The 26804-nt window shown below is 39.5% G+C and overlaps 2 protein-coding genes across 2 annotated transcripts; both read right to left on the bottom strand.

The window, feature by feature from the left end:
- Positions 1 to 5329: 5329 nt before the first annotated feature.
- On the bottom strand, positions 5330 to 9755 carry LOC104434267 (cysteine-rich receptor-like protein kinase 42). Its single transcript, XM_039306027.1, has 6 exons — positions 9011 to 9755; positions 7007 to 7142; positions 6586 to 6890; positions 6095 to 6329; positions 5778 to 5922; positions 5330 to 5605 (listed from the first exon to the last, which is right to left on the bottom strand). Exons 1-6 carry the CDS (start codon positions 9753 to 9755, stop codon positions 5330 to 5332), a joined length of 1842 nt encoding a protein of 613 aa, XP_039161961.1.
- Positions 9756 to 18978: 9223 nt separating this feature from the next.
- On the bottom strand, positions 18979 to 24064 carry LOC104434260 (cysteine-rich receptor-like protein kinase 42). Its single transcript, XM_039306029.1, has 6 exons — positions 23320 to 24064; positions 20704 to 20817; positions 20261 to 20611; positions 19757 to 19991; positions 19440 to 19584; positions 18979 to 19254 (listed from the first exon to the last, which is right to left on the bottom strand). Exons 1-6 carry the CDS (start codon positions 24062 to 24064, stop codon positions 18979 to 18981), a joined length of 1866 nt encoding a protein of 621 aa, XP_039161963.1.
- Positions 24065 to 26804: the final 2740 nt, after the last annotated feature.

A 26804-nucleotide genomic window follows, 5' to 3' on the forward strand; every position in this document is an offset into this window, starting at 1 on the left:
CCACATCCAGTCTTGACGGAAACCCGTCATCACTTGGAAAAGGAGATATGAGAATCTATTCCTCCTTTACTGCGACTTGAAAAATGTTAGCCACTAAGGGGTGAGATCACATCTCAGCGAGTAAATCTCCTAATTCAGATTAGGTGAAGGGTACATCCAGCATGCAATCTAATCACATTTCTTACCACTCTTTTAACACCAGCAAGTTCCTGCATATTAGCATCAAATAAAATATTCCTAACAGTGTCAAGTTCACACATCACAAGAATACTTTAACATAAGCATATGCCTAATATCCATGTAAGCATACCCATAGTCAAATGCAATGGATAACAGTCTTCCGGCAAACCCGGCATCTTATATGTCACAAATAATGTCAATGCTCAGATAACAGTCTTCTGCATAACCGGGCACGCTCACACCGTTGGAGCGCGGCAACGTCTACTGTCCCAAACGGCATTCAATTATGAGCATCGGTCCAGCCTCCACCGTGACCGGCATCCGTTGACATGAGGCATTCCCGAAGGAGCACGTTCCGGCCTCAAAGGCTCGTGGGCGAAATCTCATGTTGTGAATGCATATGACCAATGTCACATTTCAATAATCAATTATATACAGCATCCACAGCATCAATTGAGCACTTTCATAGCAAGAATTCTTCAAAACAAGTATATATTCTTATTCATCCAAATTGACAGAGAACTGCCCAATAACGCTCTCCCAATTTCGAGTCAGAAAGTCATCCATACGATCTCGAAAATTCTTAAATTCGGATACATGCTAGAAAACATATAAACAAACATTTTTCATGAAGACACCGAGATCCAGATCTCTGGATTCGGCCCAGAAATTGTTTCTATCCAGCATAAAAAATCGGGTCCAGTTCCAGAGAGCCAAACCTATCGAAATCAGTTCATTTTTGGGTCAAAATCTGCTTCGTTTGACTTGAAATTTAATTATGTTAAACTGAAAGTTATAACGAGAAACTTTCATGAAGGAACCAATTGGAAATTCGACCTCTAAATGTCATTAACAGCCCTCGGAATCATAATAGGTTATGGGTTACAATACTGTCCGATTACTGTTCCGAGGATGACGTCATTAAAATCGTCATATTTTTAATTTCTAAAAATGAAGAGAAAAATATATGTTATTATTTAAGATTTTCACAACGTTTATTCAGAATAAAATCCTTTCAAAATCGCAACACAAAGATTCACAAATTAGCAAAACATACACGTTCTAGAAACTGTTTCAATAATCATTTCTAGAATCTTCCACCACGACTTTGTTTTGCTCTCTAAACCTTATCTAAGCTTTTCTAAAATGTCTATCATAACGTCCCTAACCAACATCTATCCATTATAACATCATCTACATATTTTTAACTTGTACAAATTCCTAGTAGAGGTACTCAACCCCTAGTCCAGATTTAGAAGACAACTCACCCTAAACACAGCTAACGGCGGCTCGTTGGTGCTTGAACAGAAACACAGAGATCAGCCTGATCCTCTTGGTGATGGTGTTGAGCGAAACCCAGAAGATTGTGAAGAGTGGTATGATGGGCAACGGCAACACACAAACTTATAAATTTTTGGTAGAGGAAACTAAGTATGGAGTTTGGTCGGTTGTGCGGTTCTTGTGCGGGTGAGGGGGGGTTTTTCCTCACTGAAACTATACGACTTATATTTAAAAACCATGGTGGTAGGCGGTTGTCGTTTATATGGGTCCAAGAATTTTTGGTAATGTCACGTTCACGTCTTGGTTTGTTTTGTTTCTTAGTCTCCAGTTTGTCGTTCAAGAGGAAGCAAAAATGGAAGTAGCACGTTCAAGGGAAAAGAAAACAACGGCTTGTACGTTTAGAAAAAGACAAGGAAGAAGAATAAACTAGAGGAAGAAAGGGAAAGATGGAAGCTACCGTGTAAAAATACAGCAGACAGACTTACAGCAAACAGACTTCTATGCGTAAGAAAAGGATGGGGAAGGAGAGTGGAAATTGATGGGAAGTTTCATTGAAGTTTCCTTCAGCCTTTTGCCCTAATTTTCCATGGAAACTTTGCACAATAAATAAAAGGGTAGTAAATGCTCGATTCAATTTTATGCATCCAAAATGCCCTAAGCACAACTTTTATTTATTTTCAAAGGATTATCAAAATAATGCAATGTTTCTTTAACTCATAATATATGTCATCCTATCATTTTCAAGACATGAATAAGGAAGAGATAACACCACTCAGCTAGGAACACCGACGACCAAATAATAAATATTACTCGAATTATTGAACTTGTGATCCTATCAAATAAGTGAGAAACGAGTTAAAATTGAGGAAAACATTACCACCACTATGATTAAGCTGAACTAAGTTTAAATGTTAACAAAAAAATTAAAACACGCCCACAAATCACTTGTCCAAAGTGATTATTCAAAGCCGTTTGCAACATAGAGCTTGAAACTTACGCTACAATTCTCTCCATCGAAAGTCACTGGACGTACACTGTTCATCATACGCGGAAAGCGTCAAAATTTTGTTTTGAGAAAACTACAAACTTAAATCAAGTTATGTAAAATCCTACGGCTCTTAATCAAACTTTGAAACTTAAAATCAACTTAACCTTGAATTTATGCCCTGAGTTCAAATGTTACTTCAATTAGATGAACGAAGAGCATGATCACTCATGAATGTTGCGAATCGGAGCTAAATTTGTTTGGCGGGGGCGTGGCCTTCCTTTTTTCGTTTCCTTTTCTCTCTTTTTCTCCCTTTTCTTTCCTATTCGTGCGTCTAGGTCCCTTTTTATTAAGCTGAGCGTCGTTTTCATCACCTTTGGAAAAGCAGAATTTCTCCATCTCGTCATCATTTTTACTTTTTTCTGTGAAATCAATGCGCCAAAGCGATGGGCAGCAAAGTGAAAGCGAGACAGTCGTGGATTCTGAAGCCGCGTAAAACTATTTCGACCAAAAAAGAGAAAAAAAAAACGACATAAAACTATGAAAAAACAGAAGGACAGTTGTTTCTCTTTTTTCTTTTTCTTTCCTTTTATCAGAAAACCTACAATTGACTCTGAAATCAAAACATCCCAACATGGTGTGATTCTCCAATCGGGACGTAAAACTACAAAAATACATAGCAATCACATCTCACTTAGATTCATTTATTCAGGGAATATCCATGATTTATTGATTTAAGATTGGACTGCCCATCATCTGAATATGCTGCTAACAAGGATAATTCGACTTATGCCTTGATGTGACTAAAATCTACACCACCAGTCGTTTGCAAAGTGTTCTCTATCAGTCGTTGGCAAGTGTTCGTATTCGTTGGAAGAAGAAGAAGAAGAAGAAAGGTCCCAATCCTAAAATGTCAACGCAACAAAGCTGTAAGATGGCTTCTTGTCAAGTTGGAAGAGACCTCAGATGCCATGAGCTGGTTGAACAGTCATGTGTGCATGTAGAGCTTCTGCTGCTGGATTTGTCAAACAGCACACTAACGTTTGTGGAACGGGGTTTGTTCGATTGGGGGATTACACAGTCTTTGTCATGGAGCATCTCGACGACTCTAGACATGGGCGATCACAATTCTATGGAGGCTTGAGTGCACAGAAGGCTGATTTAGAGCACATTTGACGCCTCCAGGACAGGGAATTTACCTTGTGATGGTTTTAATTGGTGATGGGCTTAAGGCCCGTCCGCCCATGCTAGGCCCAAAAGGCCCAGCCCACGGGAATAGGGCCCATGGATGGGGGAAGGTATAAAAGGGAGGAGAGAGAGAGAGATGACACGGTTGGAAACAAAAAACGAACGTACGTCTTCTCCCGCGCGCTCTCTCTCTCTCCAAAAAGAAAAAGAAGAAACAGTAAGTATAAGGCACGTTCTTCTTCCCTTCAAGGTGTCATCGGATCGAACAGGGCCAGTTTCTCTTCCTCTATCGGCGTCGGTGTCTAATCTGTGGCTAACAAGGTACGCTCGAATCCGTGGTGTGCTTTAGGATCGGTGATACGTGTTATTCCCGAGCTTCGTCTTCCGCATTGCTTTAGGGGTTCGATTTAGTGTCGAATCCGATTTTTCGGGGATCCGTTATTCCCAACACCTTGTAAGGCCGCATCAATGCACGTAGCTAAATTATTCAAATTGTAGTGCTTCCACACACAAAAGTAGCTCAACTACTCCTTAATCGAACCTCCAAGCTTAAAATCTATTTAACCTCGAATTTGTGGCCTAACTTCAAATGTTACTTCAACTAAACGAATGAAGGGCATGATCACTTACGGACGTTGCGAATCGGAGTTAAACTGGCTTAGCAAGGGCCGTGGCGTAAAACCATCCTCTTTTCCCTTTCCTTCTCTCTCTCTCTCTCTTTTTGCTTCTCTATTTTGTGCGTCTCAGTCCCTTTTTTTTAAGCTGAGCATCTACTGTTCACTGTTCACCTTTTCTTTTTCTTTTTCTTTTTCTTTTTCTTTTTCTTTTTCTTTTTCTTTTTCTTTTTCTTTTTCTTTTTCTTTTTCTTTTTTCCTTTTTATCTCATTGACTTTTGACCTTTGACTTGTTCAAAAATTCAAATATTACATTTTCACTCTCCGGAGTTATTCTTCATCTATTTCTTCTTCTTCTTCTGAGGTTTCCGGTTCCGGGCCATCTCACCTTCATCGTCGTAGGAGAAGCTTTCTTCAAGGTCTGTGTCCCTCTCAATCATCACCTTTGGAAATGCAGATCTGCTCCTTCTCGTCATCGTTTTTTTCGTGAAATCAATGTAGAAGAGGACGTGTGACAACTCACCGAGCGATGGCCAGCAAGTGTAAGCAAGACAGTTGCGGATTTTGAAGTGAAATAATATATTTGTACCAAGAAAAAAGAAGAAAAAACAACAAAAACTATGAAAAAAAAAGAATGACATTTGTTTCTTTTTTTCTTTTTCTTTCCGTTTATCACATAGCCCACGACTGACTCCGGAATCGAAACATCCCAATCGAGATGTAAAACTGCTAAAAAAACAGAGCATTTTTATCTCACTTAGATTCAGATATTCGACGGATATCCATGATTTATCGATTTAAGATTGGACTCCTCCTCATCTGAACATGCTGCTAACCAAGTAAGGATAATTTGACTCATGCCCTGATGTCACTAAAATCTGCACTGCTAGTCATTTGCAAAGTGTTCTTTGTCACTCATTGGCAAGTGTTCGCATTCATTGGAAGAAGAAGAAGAAGAATAAAAAGGTGGCAATCCTAAAAGGTCAACGAAGCAAAGCTTCTTGTCAAGCTGGAAGATGGCTTCCTGTCTAAAAGGTCAACACAGCAAAGTTGGAAGAGACCTTGGAGGCCGTGAGCTTGTTCAATAGCCATGTGTGCATGAGGAGCTTATGCTACTGGATTTGTCGAACAGCAGGCTAGCGTTGAGGAATGGAGGTTGGTTCGGTTGGGGTACTACACAGTCTTTGTCAAGGAGCATCTCGACGACTCCAGACATGGGCGGTCGCAATTCCATGGAGGCTTGAGTGCATAGAAGGCTGATTTGGAGCACATTTGATGCCTCTAGGATAGGGAATTTACCTCGTAAGGCCGGATCAATGCACGCAGCTAAATTATTCGACTTGCAGTGCTTCCATACCTGCAAAGCAATCATGGAATTTCCATGACTCCCTTATATCTGAAGATAAATCTGCTAACAACAATGAAGAATTGTTGGGAAAATCAAAAGATTAGATAATCCTAGTGTGTCGTGGCCAGGAAAGTAAGCGTTGGTCTCAGTTCTTCCTAATCGTAGGGACGAGCAATTTTACCGACTGTAATACCGTGCTTGACCCCCGTGTGTATATGCTATTCTTCCTACCACTCAAGACTTCAAGAACCAGCACCCCAAAAGCATAAACATCAGCTTTCTCCGTTAGCTGTCCCCTCACAAGATATTCAGACGCCATGTAACCACTGCATGGTTTACCATCTATTAGATATAAACCATTCTTAGCCCAGAGAAGATGTGAAGTGAAGAGAAGGATGATACGCAAAAGCACTTTGACAGGCCAAACTTGTCAGATTGAGGAAATAGAAAGTGCCGACTATGGTTTCAAGCAGGCTACTAATGAAAATGCATTCTTACAGTGTGCCGGCAATTCCTGTGCTAAGATGAGACTTATCCACAGCAATGCGTCGGGCAAGCCTGAAATCTGAGATTTTTGCCGTGAGATTTTTGTCGAGGAGGATGTTGCTAGTTTTTATGTCCCGGTGGATGATTTTCACTCCACAGCCTCCATGAAGATATGCGAGGCCCTCAGCTGTTCCTGTGATGATGTGCAGCCTCTCCTCCCAAGTTAGGACAGGGGTCGCATTGTTAACTGCAACAATAGATTCTATTCACTTATTTTGAAAGACAAGCAGAGTGGAGTGCGACAGACATAACCAAAGAAGGCAAGAGATTTTTGAAACCTACGACTTAAAAATCATAAGATGGAAGCATTGCTTGCAATGAAAGAAGCTAGTTGCTAAGAATGCAAATTGAACCGACGCTTGTCGTAAAGGGTAGATCTCTTCTTGGCATTGAACGATGACTATAAGTGTGTTGTGTAGTTATACGAAGAACCAGCTACTTACCAAAAAGAACTTGATCAAGACTTCCATTAGGAAGATATTCATAGACGAGGAGACTCTCTGGGCCTTCGATGCTGCATCCCAAAAGCCTAAGGAGGTTCTTGTGTTGGATCCCACTAATCAGGTTCACCTCATTGAAGAAGTCATCCACCCATTGTCGCGTGTTGAACACCGACCTCTTAACTGCGACGACCTTCCCGTCAGGTAAATTCCCTTTGTACACGGAACCGCCACCCCCTTGCCCTAGCTTCCTCAAGTCATCAAAGAAGTTGGTGGCCTTCTCCAGCGTCTCGTACTTGAAATATAAGCTAAACTTGCTCTTGCTTGCCCATAATTGCATGATGTTATTTTGCACCGAACAAGGATGAATGCAAAATTCATGTCATCAAGCTTGTGTTCAAGAATTACCAAGAGATCATTTTACGCATTTGAAACGAATTGTTTACCTTGTTTCTTCTTGGAGTACTTCTTGTATCCAATGTATGCACCAATGAGAACAAGCGCAGTCGTTGCAGCAACCGATGAGGTTATTGCTATGGGTATGTGGACCCTAGATGACCCTGCAAAATGATAGACAACATCGGGTTGAGATGAGCGAGTTCATTAATCATTCCAAAAATCTGGCAAACATCGAATCATATGATCATTCAAATTAAACTTAGGGTGCATTCGTTTGGGGGAAAATTTCATAAAAAATGAAAATATTTTTTGATGATTTTCAAGAAAATGATTAATTTTCTTTTGTTTGGTGATATATGATTGAAAATTTTTTTGGTGCTTAAATTTCATTTGGAAAATGATTTCAATTTCATAAACAAAAAAAATCTTTTTTTAAATAATTTTTATCTAATTTTCTTTCTCTTTCCTTCTTCCTCCTCCACCAATCGACACCAAGCCTTGATAGGACACCACCACCATCGTCAAGGCCTAGTGAGGGCCAACATGACCAGCCTCGGGCAAGGTCGAGCTTGCTAGATTTTGGCGTTTGTTGCAACGAGGTTGGCAAGCCTTGAGCTTGCCATAAGTCGGCTTGCCCGAGGACCATTGAAGGAGGAAGAAGGAAAAGAAAAAAGAAAAGGAAAGGAAAAATATTTAAAAATTGATCTTTCAAATAAAATATTTAAAAATTCCATATGGGCAATTTTTGAAAGTGTTTTTACCTTCTTAGATTTAGGAATTCACTTTTCTAATTTTATGAATGAATATCTTCCTTGATCGGAAGGTGTTTTTGATCAATTAATCTTTTTTGGTGAACTAAACGGGCGAAAGTTTATAATCTAAATTCGAGAAAACACCTTTTGTCAAACAAACACACTATTGGGTTATGCTCATTTCGCGGATAATATTTTCCTAGAAAACACCTTTCTCATTTTTCAGCATTCGGTTCGCTTAGGAAAATGAATTAATGGAAAATATTTTTCTGGTCAATGGAAAACTATGCTTATATTCAAGAAAATGATTTCCTCTTTGAAAAAGTTGGAAAATATTGTCTAAAATATTATTAGGTATTGATGTTTGGATCTGAAACTCTACATTTGACCACAAAAACCCCAACGCCGATTCCGCTGGTTCCTAAGTCTTTAACGCTTAGTATGGGTCCATCACAGTTGGTTTCGGATCCATTGAGGTTGGGACCAAGTCTCTTGGACATGAGTCCATCAAGACGAGATATGGGTGAATTGAGGTCAAGCTCTCAACGCCTATGCCCGAATCCATCATGGCTGGGCTTGAACCCTTGGTGCTTCTGCCCTAATGCCTCAACATTTGAGCTAGCATCCATAAAGGCAAGGCCTAGGCCTCGACACTCGAGCTCTAGTCCCCTACACTCAACCTTAGGTCCTGAATTAATGAAACTTTGTTCTTATAAGAATATATCTTTTTAAATAAAAATTCAATTATTTTAAAAAATTCAAAATTTTAATTACTTTAAAAATTGAATTTTTAATTAAATTTTATTTTTTTTTTTTTTTTCTTTCTTTTTGCTTTTGCCTCGGCTGATCACTGGCCTCCGAGACAGCTAGCAATTGACCATAGGCAAGGGAAGAGCTCATTGTTCTAGTGATTCCAAGATCTTATTCACCTTTGACGAGACTCAAGTCGCTGTTCTAACTAGACTCAAGCCGAGCGACTCGAGCTCGACCTCACATGAGGTCTCGCCAATTGTCACCATGGCCAGCAATCAGCTAAAAAGGAAAAAGAATAGAAAATAACAATAATAAAAAAAAAAATCGATATTTTTAAAAATGAAAAGAAAAGAAAGTTTAAAAAAATATCATTAAAAGAAGTGCCTTAATTGACCAACATGAGGAAACCACAATTGGAAAAATCGAAATCTGACAGTAGACACAGAAGAGCGTCGGTTTTTCTTTAATGGCGAGGAAGCCATCTTTTAAGTCGATAAACCAGAGAACAGGACCCTAGTTGTTACCTCCGCTATCGGGGACGTTGTAGAACTTTGTGGTCGAGTAACGGAGGAAGCATCCCGCGTTCATGGCCCGCGCTTCTTCTCCAGGTGCGCAGCTTCTCGCCATCGAAGTTGCATTCTCCAAACAGAATCTGCAACCGCCGGCATCAAGCGCGCTCCAACACTGTGCCAAAGCATATACCCCGGCGACTCCTCCAACTTCGTCCTCCCCAGCCACCGTGAAGCCCTTGTTCTGCACTGCGCTTGCCAAGACATTCCTCAGGACACGGTCCACCCTATCCGAGAGCTCAGCCACTCTCTCCGCCGGGACTGTCAAATTGGAGCTACACTTGAGCATGCCATACGTCGGATCGACGGTCTCGTTGTAGAAGTCGTAACTCCCGTAACGGAGGAAGCAGCCATCGAGGTAGAGCCGACCGAAGTTGGGGAGGCAGGTCCAGCTCTTGATAAAGCAGAGGAGACAGTCAGACTCAGTCAAGTCGCCGTGGCACTGGGCGAGGCCGTACACTGCCGGCGGCGGCGAGGTGAGGGAGTAGTTGCCCCAGCGCTGGTTGGCGACGCTCTTAGAGATCTCCCTCATGACTGCCACAAAGTTGGGGACGATGTTTTGGGCGACGATCCCAGTGCAGTTCTCGCAGTAGAGGCCCGCTTCGGTGGGTCTAGGGTCGGAGACGGTGAGAGAGAAGAAGAACGAGGAGAGCTCGAGAAGAGCAAGGGCGATTGATGGGCTCGCTCCGTTCGACTTCATGGGCTCTGTTTGAGATATGCTCGTTTATTCCTTCTCTCTGTTATCTTCAAAGAGAGAAGAAGAAGAAGAAGAAAAGGGACAGATTGACCAAGAGCGTGAGGGGAGATCCGATTCAACCTGTTGATCTCATAAACCTTCAACCTGGCTACACGACGCGAAATCGAAGCGGCTAACTGGGGCTTAACTTTCGGGTCTCATTTCTCACGTCCCTCCTTGCTGTCTTTATGCTACATTAGAGTTTTTGGAAAGTGCCACGGTAATGACATGTCTCTCTCCACACTCTCCCCCTCTCTCTAGAAAGAGGGTGGAATGCAATGTTTGACACGGCGGGCATGATGGGTTCTGAGAGCTTTCGAGTCAGAAAAGATTTTGGGTTGAGAGCGGTCGAGACGCCAGAGAGAGACCTGCAGCAACTGATCGAGACGCCAGGGTGATGATTGGACGATATTATTTAATCTATTATGAAAATAACAATAAATTTTGGACAACCAAAAAATTATTAAAAAGTTCATTTATTCAAAAATATGTGCTTTACAACAAACTGTTATTCTTATAGTAACCTAAAAATTATCATGTTAGCAAAGTTCGAACCTAAAACCAAATAACCAGACCGGTTTTAGGTCCCAAGATATACAGAGTAGGTCTCTGATTCCAAAAATTGAGGAACCTATTTTAACAGGTATTACCCAAGTTCTAGGTAAATGAAACTTGGAACAAGTTTTATATTTTTTTTGTATTTATATCTTCATACGATTTTGTAATATTCCATGGCATTTGATGATGAATGTCTAATCTAGAATCACTAGTCTAAGCTTTTATTTTATAATTGAGACTTTTAATTTATTAATGTTTCATATTCTTCATATGTCTAAATATAAGTTATGGCCGGTGAATTATTGTGGTAATTAAAAAATGATAATTCACTATAATCATTCAATCAATAAATATATATGGAACTTGAGACAACGTAGGTTCCAAGTTTAAAAGTATGTATGGTAGGTTCTAAATTCCAAAAATGAAAAACCTATTATAACGTGTAGGTACTATGAATCCAATATTTGCATGGATGTGGTTGGGGCTAGTAAATAAGGTCCATCATTGGAAATTCATGTACGTAATTACACAAAATTCATCGACCTTAATTTGACTTTAGATGATCAAATTTGGCCTCGAGTGTTTCAGATGAGATTCCCCTTTCATTTTTCATACATGTAAATTTGACTTTTAGGAGGTGTCCAAGCTAGTATATATGCACGTGCCTACTCAAATGAGTCACCAAATGAACGATTGGGCACCATCTTTTTTTCTAGCCTGAATTTAGAAATAAGTGCATTGAAAATCTTAACATTTATCACGAAAATCTAAATTGAGTTTTAAAACTTTCAAAAAGTGTAATTAAGTCCTAAAACAATTCTCTTAAAATTTTCAAAAATTGTAATCACTAGAAGGACATAGATTGGACCAATTTGATAAGTTTTAGAACTTGATTGTGCCTTTATGATAAATTTTAGAACTTTCAATGCACTTATTTCTTAGATTTATGTATGACCTCTTCTACCTTGATTATCAACCGCTACACAGAGTTCCACCAATCAAAGACACCTAGGAACGTGGTAGTTCATACAAGACCGTCTCAATTCACATCTAAAATAGGAGGAAATCTTAGGAAAACTAAGCAAGTTCTCATATCAATAAGTTGCAAGCGTGAAGCGATTCAACAACTCTTCTGTGCTTTCCAAAGCACATGAAATAAAAGAATGACAAGCATAAAATCATTTTTAAGTCTCGTGTGATTCAACAGATCATATGCACTGAGTCCCTAAGTGCTTGAGAAGCACACGACGCAATATAAGTTCGGGGTTTGGCCGTTACCGCGCCTGAGTCGACCGCGAAATTATTTCAGTCGCCAAGATTCGACCTCCACGCATACACAGCACCAATTATAGAAAAAGGTAGATGCCCCAATTTTCATAGCCTATGCCCACACCACATAAACAATAGTGGAGGAGGAAGAAGGCCTAAAACTATGATTCCAGATTTAATATTTAAAAAATAAAGCATACATTTCTTTTTTAAAGATTTTATTTCAAGAAATATTGTATTTTACCAAATTCTAATTCACTTGCTTAGCTGGTAAACTACACGCACCAAAAGAAAATGTTAATAAACTTCCAATGAATTGATATAACACCAAAAGTTATTATATTTCAAGGTAAAAGCAATAAAGTTTATCGATAAAGTCAAATGTCAAAAAACTGGTAAAACGAAAAGAGTGCAATTAAAGTTGTGACCACGGAAAAATGAACATGAAGATCAAGTAATTCTATCATCAAGGAGAAAATGAATTATTATGGCACCAAACTTAGGTTAAAATTCCCAGCGCACCACCTAGTTTAACCTTCATAGCAAAAGGAGCTTAAACCCTTCATCCCTAGACTCGAGTTTGTCACACATCACCTCAAATTTACTAGCTTTGATCATGTGATTTATCAAACTTTTCTCCAAATGAGTAATCAACTAGTTTTGGATTCCTAACTATTATTTGAGTTAGTCACAAAGTTAATACCAAAAAATATCTCAAGTCAATAAACTAGTGTCGGTGTTACATTTATCCTAAATTAAGTTTCGTAATTTTCTTGTCATAAAAAATTATAAACTCATCTCTAATGTGATCAATCTTTCCTTTGTCAGCTTTTGTCCAATATTCTAGAGAATTATGAACATGGAAACACACTTGGAAAACAATTTGGATGATCGCTGATATGACTTAGCTCCTTGTGAAAATTCACCATAGATGGGTCTCCCAAATGACATTGTTTCTGTGAAATCACTAGTGAGAATGCAGAAATATCTATTTGTAGCATGTGAGCCATGCACTACACAATGAGCGGTCCAAGTGAAGTCCTCTCCTTTCTAAGGTTGCCCCTATCGTAGTTACAGCTCATGATCCATGCACATCTTAGGTCGAGCCGAGATGAACGATAAACCCTAGTTCATAGCTTGTGATCAACTCAGTTACCTAACACATGCTTCATCTCGTGTTGCAGGTAATTAATGTTTTCGTGGGGACTCCGCATTGACATTAAACTCCTGACCTAACTTGTTGGGTATATGCATGTTTTTTATCACGAATAAGTGAATAACCCATTTACAAATGATTGTTGATAGTGTTGGGGCATACAATAAGAGGTCATTGGCCTAATGTGATAGCTTCGATTCAAGTCATACCTAGTTAAGCAATTCTTCACTAACTTATTGTTATCATCATATGTTATATGTCTACTCAATATTCTCAAGGCCCTAATAACTAGATGGAATGGCCCTAATAATTCAAGGCCCTTTTGCCATTTATCCCAAAATGAAACTAAGAAAGAACATGAAGATTTGAGAAGAAACATTTTGGAGCGAGGGGCCAGAAAAGCTAGTGGAGAATCAGCATCGTATGGGCTTAAGTATGAGTGGACCAGGCCCGGTTGTGTTTTCTTTCTCTCTTTCATTAAAGCCAAGCCAAAATGCAAGGGTAAGAAGTATCAAAACATGATACATCTCGATGCCTTTATAACCTAGTCTACTTATCTATTTGCTTCTTGAGTATAGTGAGTCAATACAGTATTCGTTAAAAAGAATTAAGATGTCTTTACATTCTATGATGACTGGCTCACTATTTTTCAAGAGCAAAGATGAATCTTGTAGATAGCTTATCAAAATGAAATTGTTTAACTTTCGAACTAACTCCAATTCTAAACAACCTACAAAGTGATGGAGAGCATGGCGACAAGCTAGGTTTCAAGTTGAAGAGTGCTGCTAGAGTTGTGTTTTTAGTCGGATCCTACAATTTATGAAGTTAGTTTCAGTTGTAGATGGAAATGAAGTCGACTCAAGCTATTTTTTTAGATTGAGTCAGGCTAGATAGGATGATTATGCAAGATTCACTCATTTAAATTTGATTTGAGGTCAAGCTCATCAATCTTCAGCTAGATTGCTCACAAGCTTAATTGAACTTCTATCATCATCATCATATATATAAAGAAATTAATAGTTATCAATAAAATTCATGTAAACATTTGAAGAAATTTGGAAGGTTCAGATGCTCGCTTCCAAAAGCATGTTTCATCTTTCGCAAATCAAGAGACGCCCAGGAAGAGAAGAGAAGGGATTATTCATCTTCTCCACAAGACTAGGGTTTCATGGCTCTGCCAATCAACAGAAGCAATCGAAAAATGGCGAGAACATTGCTGAAGAGTCGACAAGTCCCAACACCACAAGCTTTGCCACTTGAACATTCGCAAGTTCCAAGTTACTCCCTCTCCCTCCCCTCACATGATCTATACTAGGAGTGATGTTCTTCATGAAGGGATTCGACTTCAAAAAAGTTGGATCTTAGGCTCATATTGCATTTGCAATATATGATTATGAATTAACGGCGTACATGCCCAAAGTATATGATGTTTTTGCATTTCTTGAGACTAATGGTGATGGGGGCTTTGCTTTTCTTCTTAGCATCCACCATAGTCTCTTCCTCCTCTTTGTCTCCATTTTCTGTCACACCCCAAAAGCTAACAGAAAATGGGGATGACACATTGTCTTTTGTTAATACCTAAATTTTGACTAAGTATTTAGGATTAAATTGTATAAAAGAATTAGAGATCAATCTAGCCCTAACAAAAATGATTTTCGTATCAATTAGGTCTTAATTTTTATTTGCATCTATTAAGCTTTATTTCCTTTTTTTTCTTCCTTTATTTTTCACTTTTTTTCAGATAATTTATTTAATAAAAAATAAAAAAAAAAAAAGGGTTCTTATGGGGCTGGGCGTGAAAGCCCAGCCCCGTCTTCTTGTTCTTTCCCGCACGGGCCCCAAGCCCACTCCCTTTTTTCTTCTTCTTGGCCCGGTCCCCTCCTTCTTGTCTTCTTCCTCCTTTTGCCTCTGCAACTCACGCACAGAGGAGGCCGGACGCGCGCCATGCCGGATGGAGGAGGAGACGGCTACGCACGTGGAGCGGCGCAGACGGAGGGGATGCCTCTTCAATGCGGTAGAGGAGGCGGCTTAGCTAGAGACACCTCGACAGGTGGGACGCCGGTTCGACCGGGGGAGGCCGCTCGGAGCGCGAAGGACCGGTGGTCCGAGCACCTCCGTCGACCGGCCTCCTTGCCTATAAATAGGGCGTCAGGGGGGAAGGCAACAGACACACAGAGAGAGATCGGAGGCCGCGAGCTCAGGACTTCCCCTGAGAGACTTCAGGGGAGGCCCGAGAGCAAGCAAGCCGAGATCTGAGAGAGAGAGCTCGTGGGCGGAGGGGGTTCAGATTTGGAGAGAGATCTGCGAGCGAGTTCGAGAGAGAAATCAAGGCTGAGACTCATCCCGACCACCCGTCGCCGCTGCGGCGTCACTTGCTGTTGCCCCGACGACCAGCCGCGAGCCCCGCCGTACTAAGCTCGCTGGCCCGATGCTCACTGCCCACCTCGTCGTCGCATCTTCCGATCTCTCGACGCCATCCCTATGCTGAGCCGATCCCTACCGTGCTTGCGTCGCCGCCATACCAGGTGGGGGCCATCGCTGGCTACCGCTTCCTTCCTCCCCTTTCACAATTTACTTGGCTTCTCTTTTTCTTGTTCTAGGTGTCCGGTTGCCGCCGTCGCCGTAACTCATGCGGTCAGAAACGCCGAAGGTGAGGACAGTCTCTGGAATGACAGCTCGGCCAAGGATCAAGCCTGCAACTGAGGCTAGCCAAGGCGGCGCTTGAGTGGGTGGATAGCCCGGCCGAGGCAAGCTACGCTGCCGTCTCAGCCGACCAGGTTGCGAAAATAGAGAGAGAGAGAGAGAGAGCTGGTCGAGCTGCGTTTCGGCTGACGGCGGTGGCGGGCGGGCGACGTCGTTCGTCGCGGCTGCTGAACCACGAAGAGGCAGTAGCGGCTGCAAAATCGGGTCGGGCGTGGGTCGCAATTCGGGCTAGGGTTGGGTTCTCGCGCCAAGTTCAAATAAAACCATGGGTCGGGTTTGCCCTTTTAGGATTTGGGTCTAACTTCTCTGGGTTGTGGGTTGGGCTTCATTTCCTTTTCCTTTTCCCCATTTTTTGGTCATAGACTGGGCTCACCAGAAGGGCCCAACTAGGCCGCAGCTTCAACGACCCTGGTCGGACCCAACTCGGAAATCCGACCCAGGTCGTTGATATTATATTATTATAATATAAAAATATGTTAATAAAAAAAAATTTAAAAATTTTTTTTTTTTTTACATTTTCCCAAAAAATCAGAAAAAGTCAAAAAATAATTTATATTTCAAAAAAAAGATCCAAAAGATCCAACAATACTTTTTATGTTCAAAAAGTAGTAAAAGACCAAAAATATATTTTTCTCCACAAATGCATGGAAAAATCCTTGAAAATCCAAAAAAACCTTAGGGTTTAAACAAGATTAGGTATTAGAATGGCATTAGTAATTAACTAGTCTAATCAAGTCCCTAATCCTAGTTTCTCTGATTGCACAGGAGTGAAATAATTCTCTTAGTATTTCGCTTGGGTTTCTAATCGATTCACTCCAAATTGATTAGTGGCACTCTTATTTAAAATTAAATTGCATGTTCAAAACTCATATGATAAGTCGTGAATTAGTAGGCTTGGGAGAGCTCTGACTAAGCCTAATAGACTTAGCCAGCCATTAGCCTCCGCACGCGCCCGCGCAATAGAGCGCTGAAAATGAGGTCGCAACACCTTTCACTTAGAAGATGTAGCTCCAAACTAAACCCAAAAACCCCATTTTGAAAGTGTTAGTTCATAACGCTCTCACACTAGATCATTAATAAGAATCAAAAAAAGATTGAAAAAAAAAAGAGATGTGAGCAATCACAGCTCAATAAGTAGTATATATCTCTTCTAAGTAGATCGAAAAACCACCATGCATATACTATATATAACAATACCAAAAACTCATAATTCAATACTTTAATATAAATATCAAATCATCTGTGTCATTTTATTTCAACAAGCTTTACATAATTCAGAAAATACTCATTAAAATCATCACAAATATCAATGGTCAAATCCATTGATCAATCTTATCAAAATCACATGCCAATGGTCTATTTAATTGATTCATCTCATATTAAAACACACGTCGATGATCCATCCATCGACCAATATTTTGCTTAATATCAAATTATAGTCACAATACAACGTTTGGTGACAAGGTGATCAACATTCCTCCCTGGCAAGGTCTCCACCTACAAAATCAGAAGCTTGGCCTAGAGGAATAACCTAAACCCAATATGCATACCTACAAGCCCCCCAATGGGCTCATGGTGATATTGAGCACCAAACCTACATCCTCCAATATCGACAATCAAATCTACGATCAATACTAATAATTGATTTCACAAAACAAAATGAATAATCTTTCTAAACTTTGTTCATCAAAATGAACACATTTCACAAGACATTTCTCATATCATTCCACAATTCTTCATAAATCAATTCACAAATTGATATGTAAAACCTTTCGAAACATCATTCATAAAAATTTTCTCAAAACATAGTTTTGCAAACCATTCATAACAATCAACTCAAGTTATGTTCAAAACATACTTGGCCATTTCCAATAGACAAAAGGGTAGTAAATGCTCAATTTAATTTTTACACATTCACTATGCCCTATGCACCACTTTTTTTAATGTTCAAAGGAGTATCAAATCATATAATGCTTCTTTAACTTATAATATAGATCATCCTATCATTTGTAAGACTTGGGTAAATAAGGGATAGTACTACTCACCTAGGAACATCTACGACCAAATAAGAAATGTTACTTGAATCGTCAAACTCGCGGTCCCATCAAATAAGCGAGAAACAAGTTAAAATCAAGTAAAACATTACCTCAATTATGAATCGATTAAACTAAGCTTAAACACTAACAAAATAATTCAAATGCACCCACAAATCACTTGTTTGAAGCGATTGTTCAAAGCTATTTGCAATGCAGAGCTTAAGCGCAAAATTTACTCACGCTTTAACTCTCTCCACTGAACTTCATTTCAATTGTACTTATAGTCAATAAAAAGCTCTTTCAACGTACTATAAGAACCCTAAGTTGGGCGATCCAAAATCAAGCCGAAAGCCATCAAAATATGGACCCAAAATCACTGGATGCTCACTATGCATCATGCGTGGAAAACCTAAAATTTTTACCACCATGACACCCCCACACACACACGCACGCACACAAACACAAAAGCAGCTTAATGATTCCTTAAAGCTTAAAATTTACTTAACCTTGAATTTGTGCCCTAACTTTGAATATTACTTCAATTAAACGAACGAAGGGCACGATCAATTACGAACGTGCGAATCGAAGTTAATGGCTTAGCAAGGGCCGTGGTGCAAGCGCATCTCAATCCCTTTTTATTAATCAGAGCATTCACTGTTCACCATTCACCTTTTCTTTTTCCTTTTTTATCTCATTGACTTTTGACCTTTGACTTGGTCAAAAATTCAAATATTACATTTTCACTCTCCGGGAGTTCTCCTTCTTCTTTTGAGGTTTTTGGTTCAGGGCCATCTTCACCTTGATCGATGTGGGAAGAGCTTTCTTCAGAGGCTATTTCCCTCTCAATCATCACCTTTGGAAATGCAGATGTACTCCTCATCATCATTTTTTTCGTGAAATCAGTGCAGAAAAGGGCATGCGACGATGTGCCAAAGTAATGGGCAGCAGGTGTAGGCGAGACAGTCGCGTATCTTGAAGCGACATAAAACTATTTGGACCAAAAAACAGAAGAAAAAATGACATAAAAATATGAAAAAACAGAATGACATTTGTTTCTTTTTTCTTTTTCTTTCCTTTTATCACATAACCTACAACTAATGAAATCAAAACATCTCAACATGGTGTGATTCTCCAATTGGGACGTAAAACTACGAAAAAAACAGAGCAATCGCATCTCACTTGGATTCATATATTTGGGGGATATCCATGATTTATCGAATTAAGATTGGACTCCTCGTCATCTAAACATGCTGCTAACCAAGTAACAATAATTTGACTCATGCCCTGACGTCACTAAAAGATGCACTGCCAGTTGTTTGCAAAGTGTTTTCTATCACTCGTTGGCAAGTGTTTGTATTAGTTGAAAGAAGAAGAAGAAAGGTCCCAATCCTAAAAGGTCAATGCAACTAAGCTGGAAGAGGGCTTCTTGTCAAGCTGGAAGAGACCTCGGAGGCCGTGAGCTGGTTCAACAGCTATGTGTGCATGAAGAACTTCTGCTACTAGATTTGTCGAATAGCACGCTAGCGTTGAGGAATGGGGGCTGGTTCGGTTGGGGGACTATACGGTCTTTGTCATGAAGCATCTCGACGACTCCAGGCATGGGCGGTCGCAATTCCATGGAGGCTTGAGTGCATAGAAGACAGATTTGGAGCACATTCGATGCCTCTAGGATAGGGAATTTACCTTGTAAGGCCGGATCAATACACGCAGCTAAATTATTTGACTTGTAGTGCTTCCATACCTGCAAAACAATCATGAAATTTCCATGGCTCCCTTATATCTGAAGATAAATTGCTAACACTAATGCAAAAAGCAACGATAGGGCTGTTGGGAAAATCAAAAGAAAAGTTAGATCCTAGTGTGGCGTGGCCAGGAAAGTCAATGTCGGTCTAAGTTCATCCTGATGGTAGGGACAATCAATCTTACCAACTGTAATACCGAGCTTGACCCTTGTGTGTATGCGCTGTTCTTCCTACCAGTCAAGATTTCAAGAACCAGCACCCCAAAAGCATAAACATCGGCTTTCTCTGTTAGTTGTCCTCTCACAAGATATTCAAGCGCCATGTAACCGCTACATAGTTAACCATCTTTTAGATATAAACTATACTTAGCCCAGAGAAGATGTGAAGTGAAGAGAAGGATGATATGCAAAACCACTTTGACATGCCAAACTTGTTAGATTAAGGAGGTAGAAGGTGCTGACTATGGTTTCAAGCAAGCTAGTAATGAAAATGCATTCTTACAATGTGCCGGCGATTCTTGTGCTAAGATGAGACTTATCCAAAGCAATGCATCGGACAAGCCCAAAATCTGATATTTTCGGCTTGAGATTTTCATCAAGGAGGATGTTGCTGGTTTTTATGTCTCGGTGGATGATTTTCACTCCACAACCTCCATGAAGATATGCGAGGCCCTCAGCTGTTCCTATGATGATGTGCAACCTCTCCTCCCAAGTTAGGACGGGGGTCGCATTGTTGACTGCAACAACGGATTCTATTAGCTTATCTAGAAAGACAAGCAGAGTGGAGTGGGATAGACATAATAGAAGAAGGCAAGACACCAATGGAGCAAATTTATGAAACCTACGACTTGAAAATCATAAGATCAAAGCATTGCTCGCAATACAAGAAGCCAGTTATGGAGAATGCAAACCGAACCGATGCTTGTCATAAGGGTAGATCCCTTCTTGGCATTGAACGATGACTGTGTAAGCGTGTTATGCAATTATGCGACAACCAGCTACTTACCAAAAAGAACTTTATCAAGACTTCCATTAGGAAGATATTCGTAGACGAGGAGACTCTCTGGACCTTCAATGCTGCATCCCAAAAGCCTAATGAGGTTCTTGTGTTGGATCCCACTGATCAGGTTCACCTCGTTGAAGAAGTCGTCCACCCATTGTAGCGTGTTGAACACCAACCGCTTAACTGCGATGACCTTCCCGTTGGGTAAATTCCCCTTGTACACGGAACAACCCCCACCTTGCCCCAGCTTCCTCGAGTCATCAAAGAAGTTGGTGGCCTTCTCCAGTGTCTCGTACTTGAAATATAAGCTAAACTTGCTCTTGCTCGCCCCTAATTGCATGAGGCTATTTTGCACTGAAAATGGATGAATGCAAAATTCGATCATCAAGCTTGTGTTTAAGAATTACCAAGATGATCATTATACGTATTTGAACTAGATTGATTACCTCGTTTCTCCTTGGAGTACTTTTTGCATCCAATGTATGCACCCATGAGAACAAGCGACGTCGTTGCGGCAGCCAATGAGGCTATTGCTATGGTGATGCGGATCCTAGATGACCCTACAAAATAATAAAGACAACATCAGGTTGAGATGAGCAAGTTCATTAGAAATTCTAAAATCTAGTAGCATTGAATCATTAGATCAATCAAATCATACTTAGGATGTGTTTATATGGGAAAAAATTTCATGAAAAAACAATATATTTCCTGGAAAATTATTTTTCAAGAAAATGGTAAATTTTCCTTTGTTTTGTGATATGTGACTAAAAATGTTTTATAGTATTTAAATCTCATTTGAAAAATGATTTTAATCTCATAAAAAATCATTTTTTTAAAATAATTTTATCTTTTTTTTTTTTTCTTTTAATTTCTTCCAATGGCCTTAAGTCGTTGGGCCTTGACAATGGCCATTAGTGCCATGGTGCCATCAGTTTGGCGAGGGCCAACTTGACTAGCCTTAGGCAAGGTTGAGCTTGCTAGATCCTAGGTTGTCGTAGCGAGGCTAGCAAGGCTTGAGCTTGCTTGAGGTCGGCCTACGCACTAGCTCACACTTGTGGCCAATTTTTGAAGCTCGACAACCGATGAAGGAGGAAGAAGGAAAAAAAAAGAAAAAAAAAAAATTGAAAAATTGATTTTTTAAATAAAATATTAAAAAACCCTAGATGAAAGATTTTTGAAAGTGTTTTCACCTTCTTAAATTTAAGAATTCACTTTCCTAATTTTATGTATGAATATTTTCCTGATCGGAAAGTATTTTCTGATTGATTAATTATTTTGTTGAATCAAATGGGTGAAAGTTCGGAAATTAATTTCAAGAAAACACTTTTCCTCAAACAAACGCATTCTTAGGTTCTATTTGTTTTGTGGAAAATAATTTTTAAGAAAAAATTTTCCACATTTTTTGACGTTAAGCTCATTTAGGAAAATGAGTCAATGAATTTTTTTTTCTAGTCAACAAAAAACTATGCTTATATTCAAGAAAATGATTTTCTCTTTGAAAAAGTCAAAAAATGTTTTCCAAAATAATATTAAGTATTGGCGCTTGGACCCGAAATTGTACATTTGAATACAGGAACCCCAATGCTAGTTCCTGAGTCTCCAATGCTCAAGTTGGGTCCATCAAGGTTGGGCTAGATCCATAGAGGCTAGGACCAGGTCTTTAATGCATTGGCAAAAGTCCATCGAGATCAGAACCTAGGTCAATTGAGACTAGGCTTGGGACCTTGTTCCCAACCTAGGCTTTGAGGCCAAGCTCAAACCCTTGGTGCTTGTGCCTTATGCCTCAAGCACTTGAGGCAACATCCATAAAAGACGGGCTTGGGCCTCAACACTTGAGCTCTAGTCCTCAACACAATCCTTGATTAATGAAACTTTGTTCTTATAAAAAATAATTTTTTTTAAAAATTGAATTCTCAATTATTTTTACTTTTTTTTAAAATTGAATTTTAAATTATTTTAAAAAATTTTAATTAATTAATTTTTTCTTTCCTTTGGGGGGTTCCTCAACACTTGATCACTCTAGACCAACAATCAACCATAGGGCAAGGGACAAGCTTGCTGTTCTAGCAATGCCAAGGTCTTGTCAACCTTGACAAGGCTTGAGACTCACCAATCTAGCAAAAGTCGAGCTTGACCCTACTTGAGGTTAGTTGTTGGTCATCATCATAGCTAACCGGCGATTGGCTAAAAAAGAAGAAAAAGAAAATACAATAAAATAAAAATAATTAAAAAGTCAATATTTTATGATAAAAAAAAAAAAAGAGAAAATTTGAATAAAGGCTCTAAATGGACCTTATTTTAAATAAAGGGTAAAGTGGTTATGGTTATTTTAAATAAGAGCCTAGCCTCTGGCCAATTAGGGATATTTTCGTCCCTAATCTCTGACCAATCAAGGATATTTTCATCTAAACACAAGTTAAATTTAAATTAAATTAGATTAAAGAAATTTTTAAAAAATAAAACTTATAAAAAGAAAAAGAAAAACATAGGTAGGAGGGCTCTCTCCCACTTATGGTTGTTGCCCCATTGAGTGGTGGGGCAGGCAAAGGCCAATAGTGTATTGGAACCTAGGTGAGGGCCAACAACCCTTGCCGAAGCGGAGAGGGTGGCAACCCTTTCCCGAGTGAAGGTCACTCACCCTCATCCAGCCTTCGAACCTTGCTTCAAGTTTGAGGCCTTTATCAAAAATAATATTCACTTCATATCTTTATTTAAAAAAATAATGATATTTAGTCTTTATTTGGAATTTTCCCTTTGAAAAAATGAAAAGATATCATTCAAAGAAGTGCTCAAAGGTGTAGGAGTATATTTTCTATCCCATTTTCTAGTTTCAACTGAACATAAAAAAATATTATCATTTTCTAATAAAGTGGCTTTTCAAAAAGCGTTTTTCAGAATTTTCTACGAAAGAAACGAAGCCTTAATTGACCAACATGGAGGAAACCACAATTGGAAAAATCAATATACGACGGTAGATATAGAAAGCCTTCTTGGTTTTTCTTTAATGGCGAGGAAGCCATCTCTTAAGTCGGTAAACCAGTGATCGGGAGACTAGTTGTTACCTCTGCTAACGGGGACGTTGTAGAACTTTGTGGTTGAGTAACGGAGGAAGCATCCCGCGTTCATGGCCCGCGCTTCTTCTCCAGGTGCGCAGCTTCTCGCCATCGAAGTTGCACTCTCCAAACAGACTCTGCAACCGCCGGCATCAAGCGTGCTCCAACACTGTGCCAAAGCATATGCCCCAGCGACTCCTCCGGCTCCGTCCTCCCCAGCCACTGCGAAGCCCTTGCTCAGCACCGCGCTTGCCAAGACATTCCTCAGCACCCGGTCCACCCTATCCGAGAACTCGGCCACTCTCTCTGCCGGGACCGTAGAATTGGAGCTACACTTGAGCATGTCATGCGTTGGATCAACGGTCTCGTTGTAGAAGTTGTAATTGTCGTAACGGAGGAAGCAGCCGTCGAGGTAGAGCCGGCCGACGTTGGGGAGGCAGCGGGGGATCCGGTTCCCGCTCTTGGCAAAGCAGAGAACGCAGTCGGTGTCGGTCAAGTCGCCGAGGCACTGGGCGAGGCCGTACACTGGCGGCGGCGGTGAGGGGATGGAGCATTTGCCCCAGCGCCGGTCAACGATGCTGTCGGAGATCTCCTTCATGACGGTGATGAAGTTGAAGTCCACGGTCGCAGTGGAGTTCCCGCAGAGGAGGCCCGCTTCGGCGATTCGAGGGTCGGAGGCGGCCAAAGAGAAGAAGAGCGAGGAGAGCGCGAGCAGAGGAAGAGCGATTGATGGCCTCGCTCCGTTGGACTTCATGGGCTCTGGTTGAGAAATGCTCGGTTATCAATATTCCTTCTCAGTTCTCTTCGAAGACAGAAGAAGAAGAAGAAAAGGGAAAGATTTGAGCAAGAGCGCGATGGGAGCTCCGATTCGACCTGATGATCTCATAAAGCTTCAAAGCAGCTACACGACGCGTAATGGAAGCGACAGACCGATGCTTGACTTTTCGGGTCTCGTTTCTCACATCACCCCTGCTTTCTTTACGTTACAGTAGAGCTTTCAGGAAAGTGCCATGGTGATGTGATGCCTGGTCCCAGGAACTGCCATGCTTGATGGCATGTTTAATGACATCTCTCTCTCTCCACTCTCCCCGACATCTCTTCCCCACTTCCCAACCCCAACACCCCCTGCCCCACTTTTCCTTTCCAGGTGGAGAGAGAGAGAGAGAGAGAGAGAGAGAGAAGACTTTGGGTTGACGGAGGTTGGAGAAAATGGAGTAATGTCGGAGAGAGGAAGAGGGACAGAGAGATCTGCAAGACCGACCAAGACGAGGATGGGCGTCGGATGTCGCTGTTTTGTTGTTTAGCGATATTTCTGTCGCATTGCGTTCAGGGAAGGTGCCATGAGTATCGTGGTTGGGTCGGTAGATAGAGGTCAGTTGCATGGGAAGATCCTTTTTTTTTTTTTCAAGATTTTATTTCACGAATTTTGGATTTTACCAAGTTGTAATATACGCACCAAAAGAAAAAAGTTAATAAACTTCCAATTCAAACTGACATTGATGTAGCACCAAAAGTGATTAATATTTCAAGGTAAAAGCAATAAAATTTACCAATAGACTCAAATGTTGAAAAAACCAGTAAAATGAAAAGAATGCGATTAAAGTTGCAACCACAAAAATATGGACATCAATATCAAGTAATTCTAATATCAAAGAGAAAATGAAGTACTATGGCACCACACTTAGGTTAAAATTCGTGGCGCTTGAATTTTTGCCATAATATAAATGGTTAGGTGACAGAGAAAAAAAGTAATCAAAATCATTTTTCCATAGGAAAAAGGCATAAATTTGAAATCTTGATGGTGAAACTCCAGAAGCCCAAAGGTAAACAAATCCGAAAGGAAAATGACAAGAAAAAATTTAAAAAAAGGGATTATCTTGAAAAGTGCTGATTTAACAAGAAACCAAATCACAAAAGTCTTTAATTTTTAACCATGATTTTTCACATGTTGTGTATAGTTAGATAAGATTTTTATAATAATACAAATAAAACAAGGCACACAAAACCTAGGGATGAGAAAAAAAGGTTTGCCTATTACTATCCCAAAAAGGTTGCAATTGAAGTTGTGACCACGGAAAATTGGACGTCTAGATCATGTAGTTCTTTTTAGGTTTAAATTCTTCACACTTGAAATTTTTTGCCATGAGACAAATGGTTAGGTGATAGAAGAAAAAGTAATCAAAAGCATTGTCCCATAGGAAAAACCGATGAATAAGAAATCTTGATGGCAAAAGCTCTAGAAATCCAAAGGTAAACAAATTCAAAAGGAAAATAACAGATGTCGCGACCAAATTTCGAGTGAACTACTAGGGTTTGGCTAATGGATTGTTAAACCTAGATAAAACTCTCCCAAACTCATATCAATTCGTGACTTAGGTTCAAGTTTATAAATGAAAATGATTTTTCAATTAGGAGTTGTCACTAATTTATTTTTGGTGGGTTGATTAGAAACCCAAGTAAAATAACTAAAGATTTACTTTACTTTTGCGAACGGATAGTGAAATTGTGAGTTCGGGAACTTGATTACGTTAGATTTCCCTAATGCCCTTTCGGTACCGTTTTTATTTTATTTCGAAAAAAATGTTTTGCAAACAGCTTGAATGATTTTAATTTACTTCCCTAACATGTGACATAATCATGTGGGTGTGCAAACCACTAATTTAACACCTATATAAAGTAGTGAATAAATTGCAAGACTTATCCATGACAACAAAAGCATCTGCAATGTTATGTCAGAATTCACATCATTAGTTCTAAATATGATTTCTACTTAACACGCAATCACTCAATCTTTTTTTAAAGAACTTTATTTTGTTTAATAAAATCTAACCTATATGCAATGCAATCTAAGCAAATGACTTAATTCTAATGACGGACAATCTCTAACTAAATGAACCAAGCAATAATTACTAAATGACATGCATTTCATGAACTTGATTCTATATGACGTGCACATGGCATTTTGATTTTCTTGAAAACCATGCAATTTATCCTAGAGAATGAAATGAATTTATTCTAAGATAATTTTTTTTTTTGGTATTTTTCATGAAATTCGAAATTAAGAAAAATGCAAAAAATTATCTAGCTAGATTAAGATTCTATCCAACTTATATTAAGAATTGGATTAGGTCAAATCTTAATTTAAACTGGGATATTATCTTAGCTCGGTAATCTCTAACCTAAAATGCAATCTATCTAAAATTTTTATCTAAACTTAAAATTAAACATGCAATCTTATCCTAATATGCAATGACGTGCAAAGAATGCCATAATTTTAGTTTTTTCCTTTTTCATTTCTATGAAATTTGAAACTAAAATTGCCAAATAATTGAACGTGCAATCTAAAAAAAAAAACTAGCATCCTAAGTTGATTTTTTATTTTTAAAAATTCGAAATAAAACCCTATTCTAAATATGCAAGATAACCCTAAAACAAGAAATATTCGAAAACAAACCTAATCCTAAGTCAAATATTTTTTTGGATTTTTTTTTACG

The sequence above is a fragment of the Eucalyptus grandis genome, chromosome 2 (assembly GCF_016545825.1).
Source record: "Eucalyptus grandis isolate ANBG69807.140 chromosome 2, ASM1654582v1, whole genome shotgun sequence".
NCBI classification, from domain to species: domain Eukaryota; kingdom Viridiplantae; phylum Streptophyta; class Magnoliopsida; order Myrtales; family Myrtaceae; genus Eucalyptus; species Eucalyptus grandis.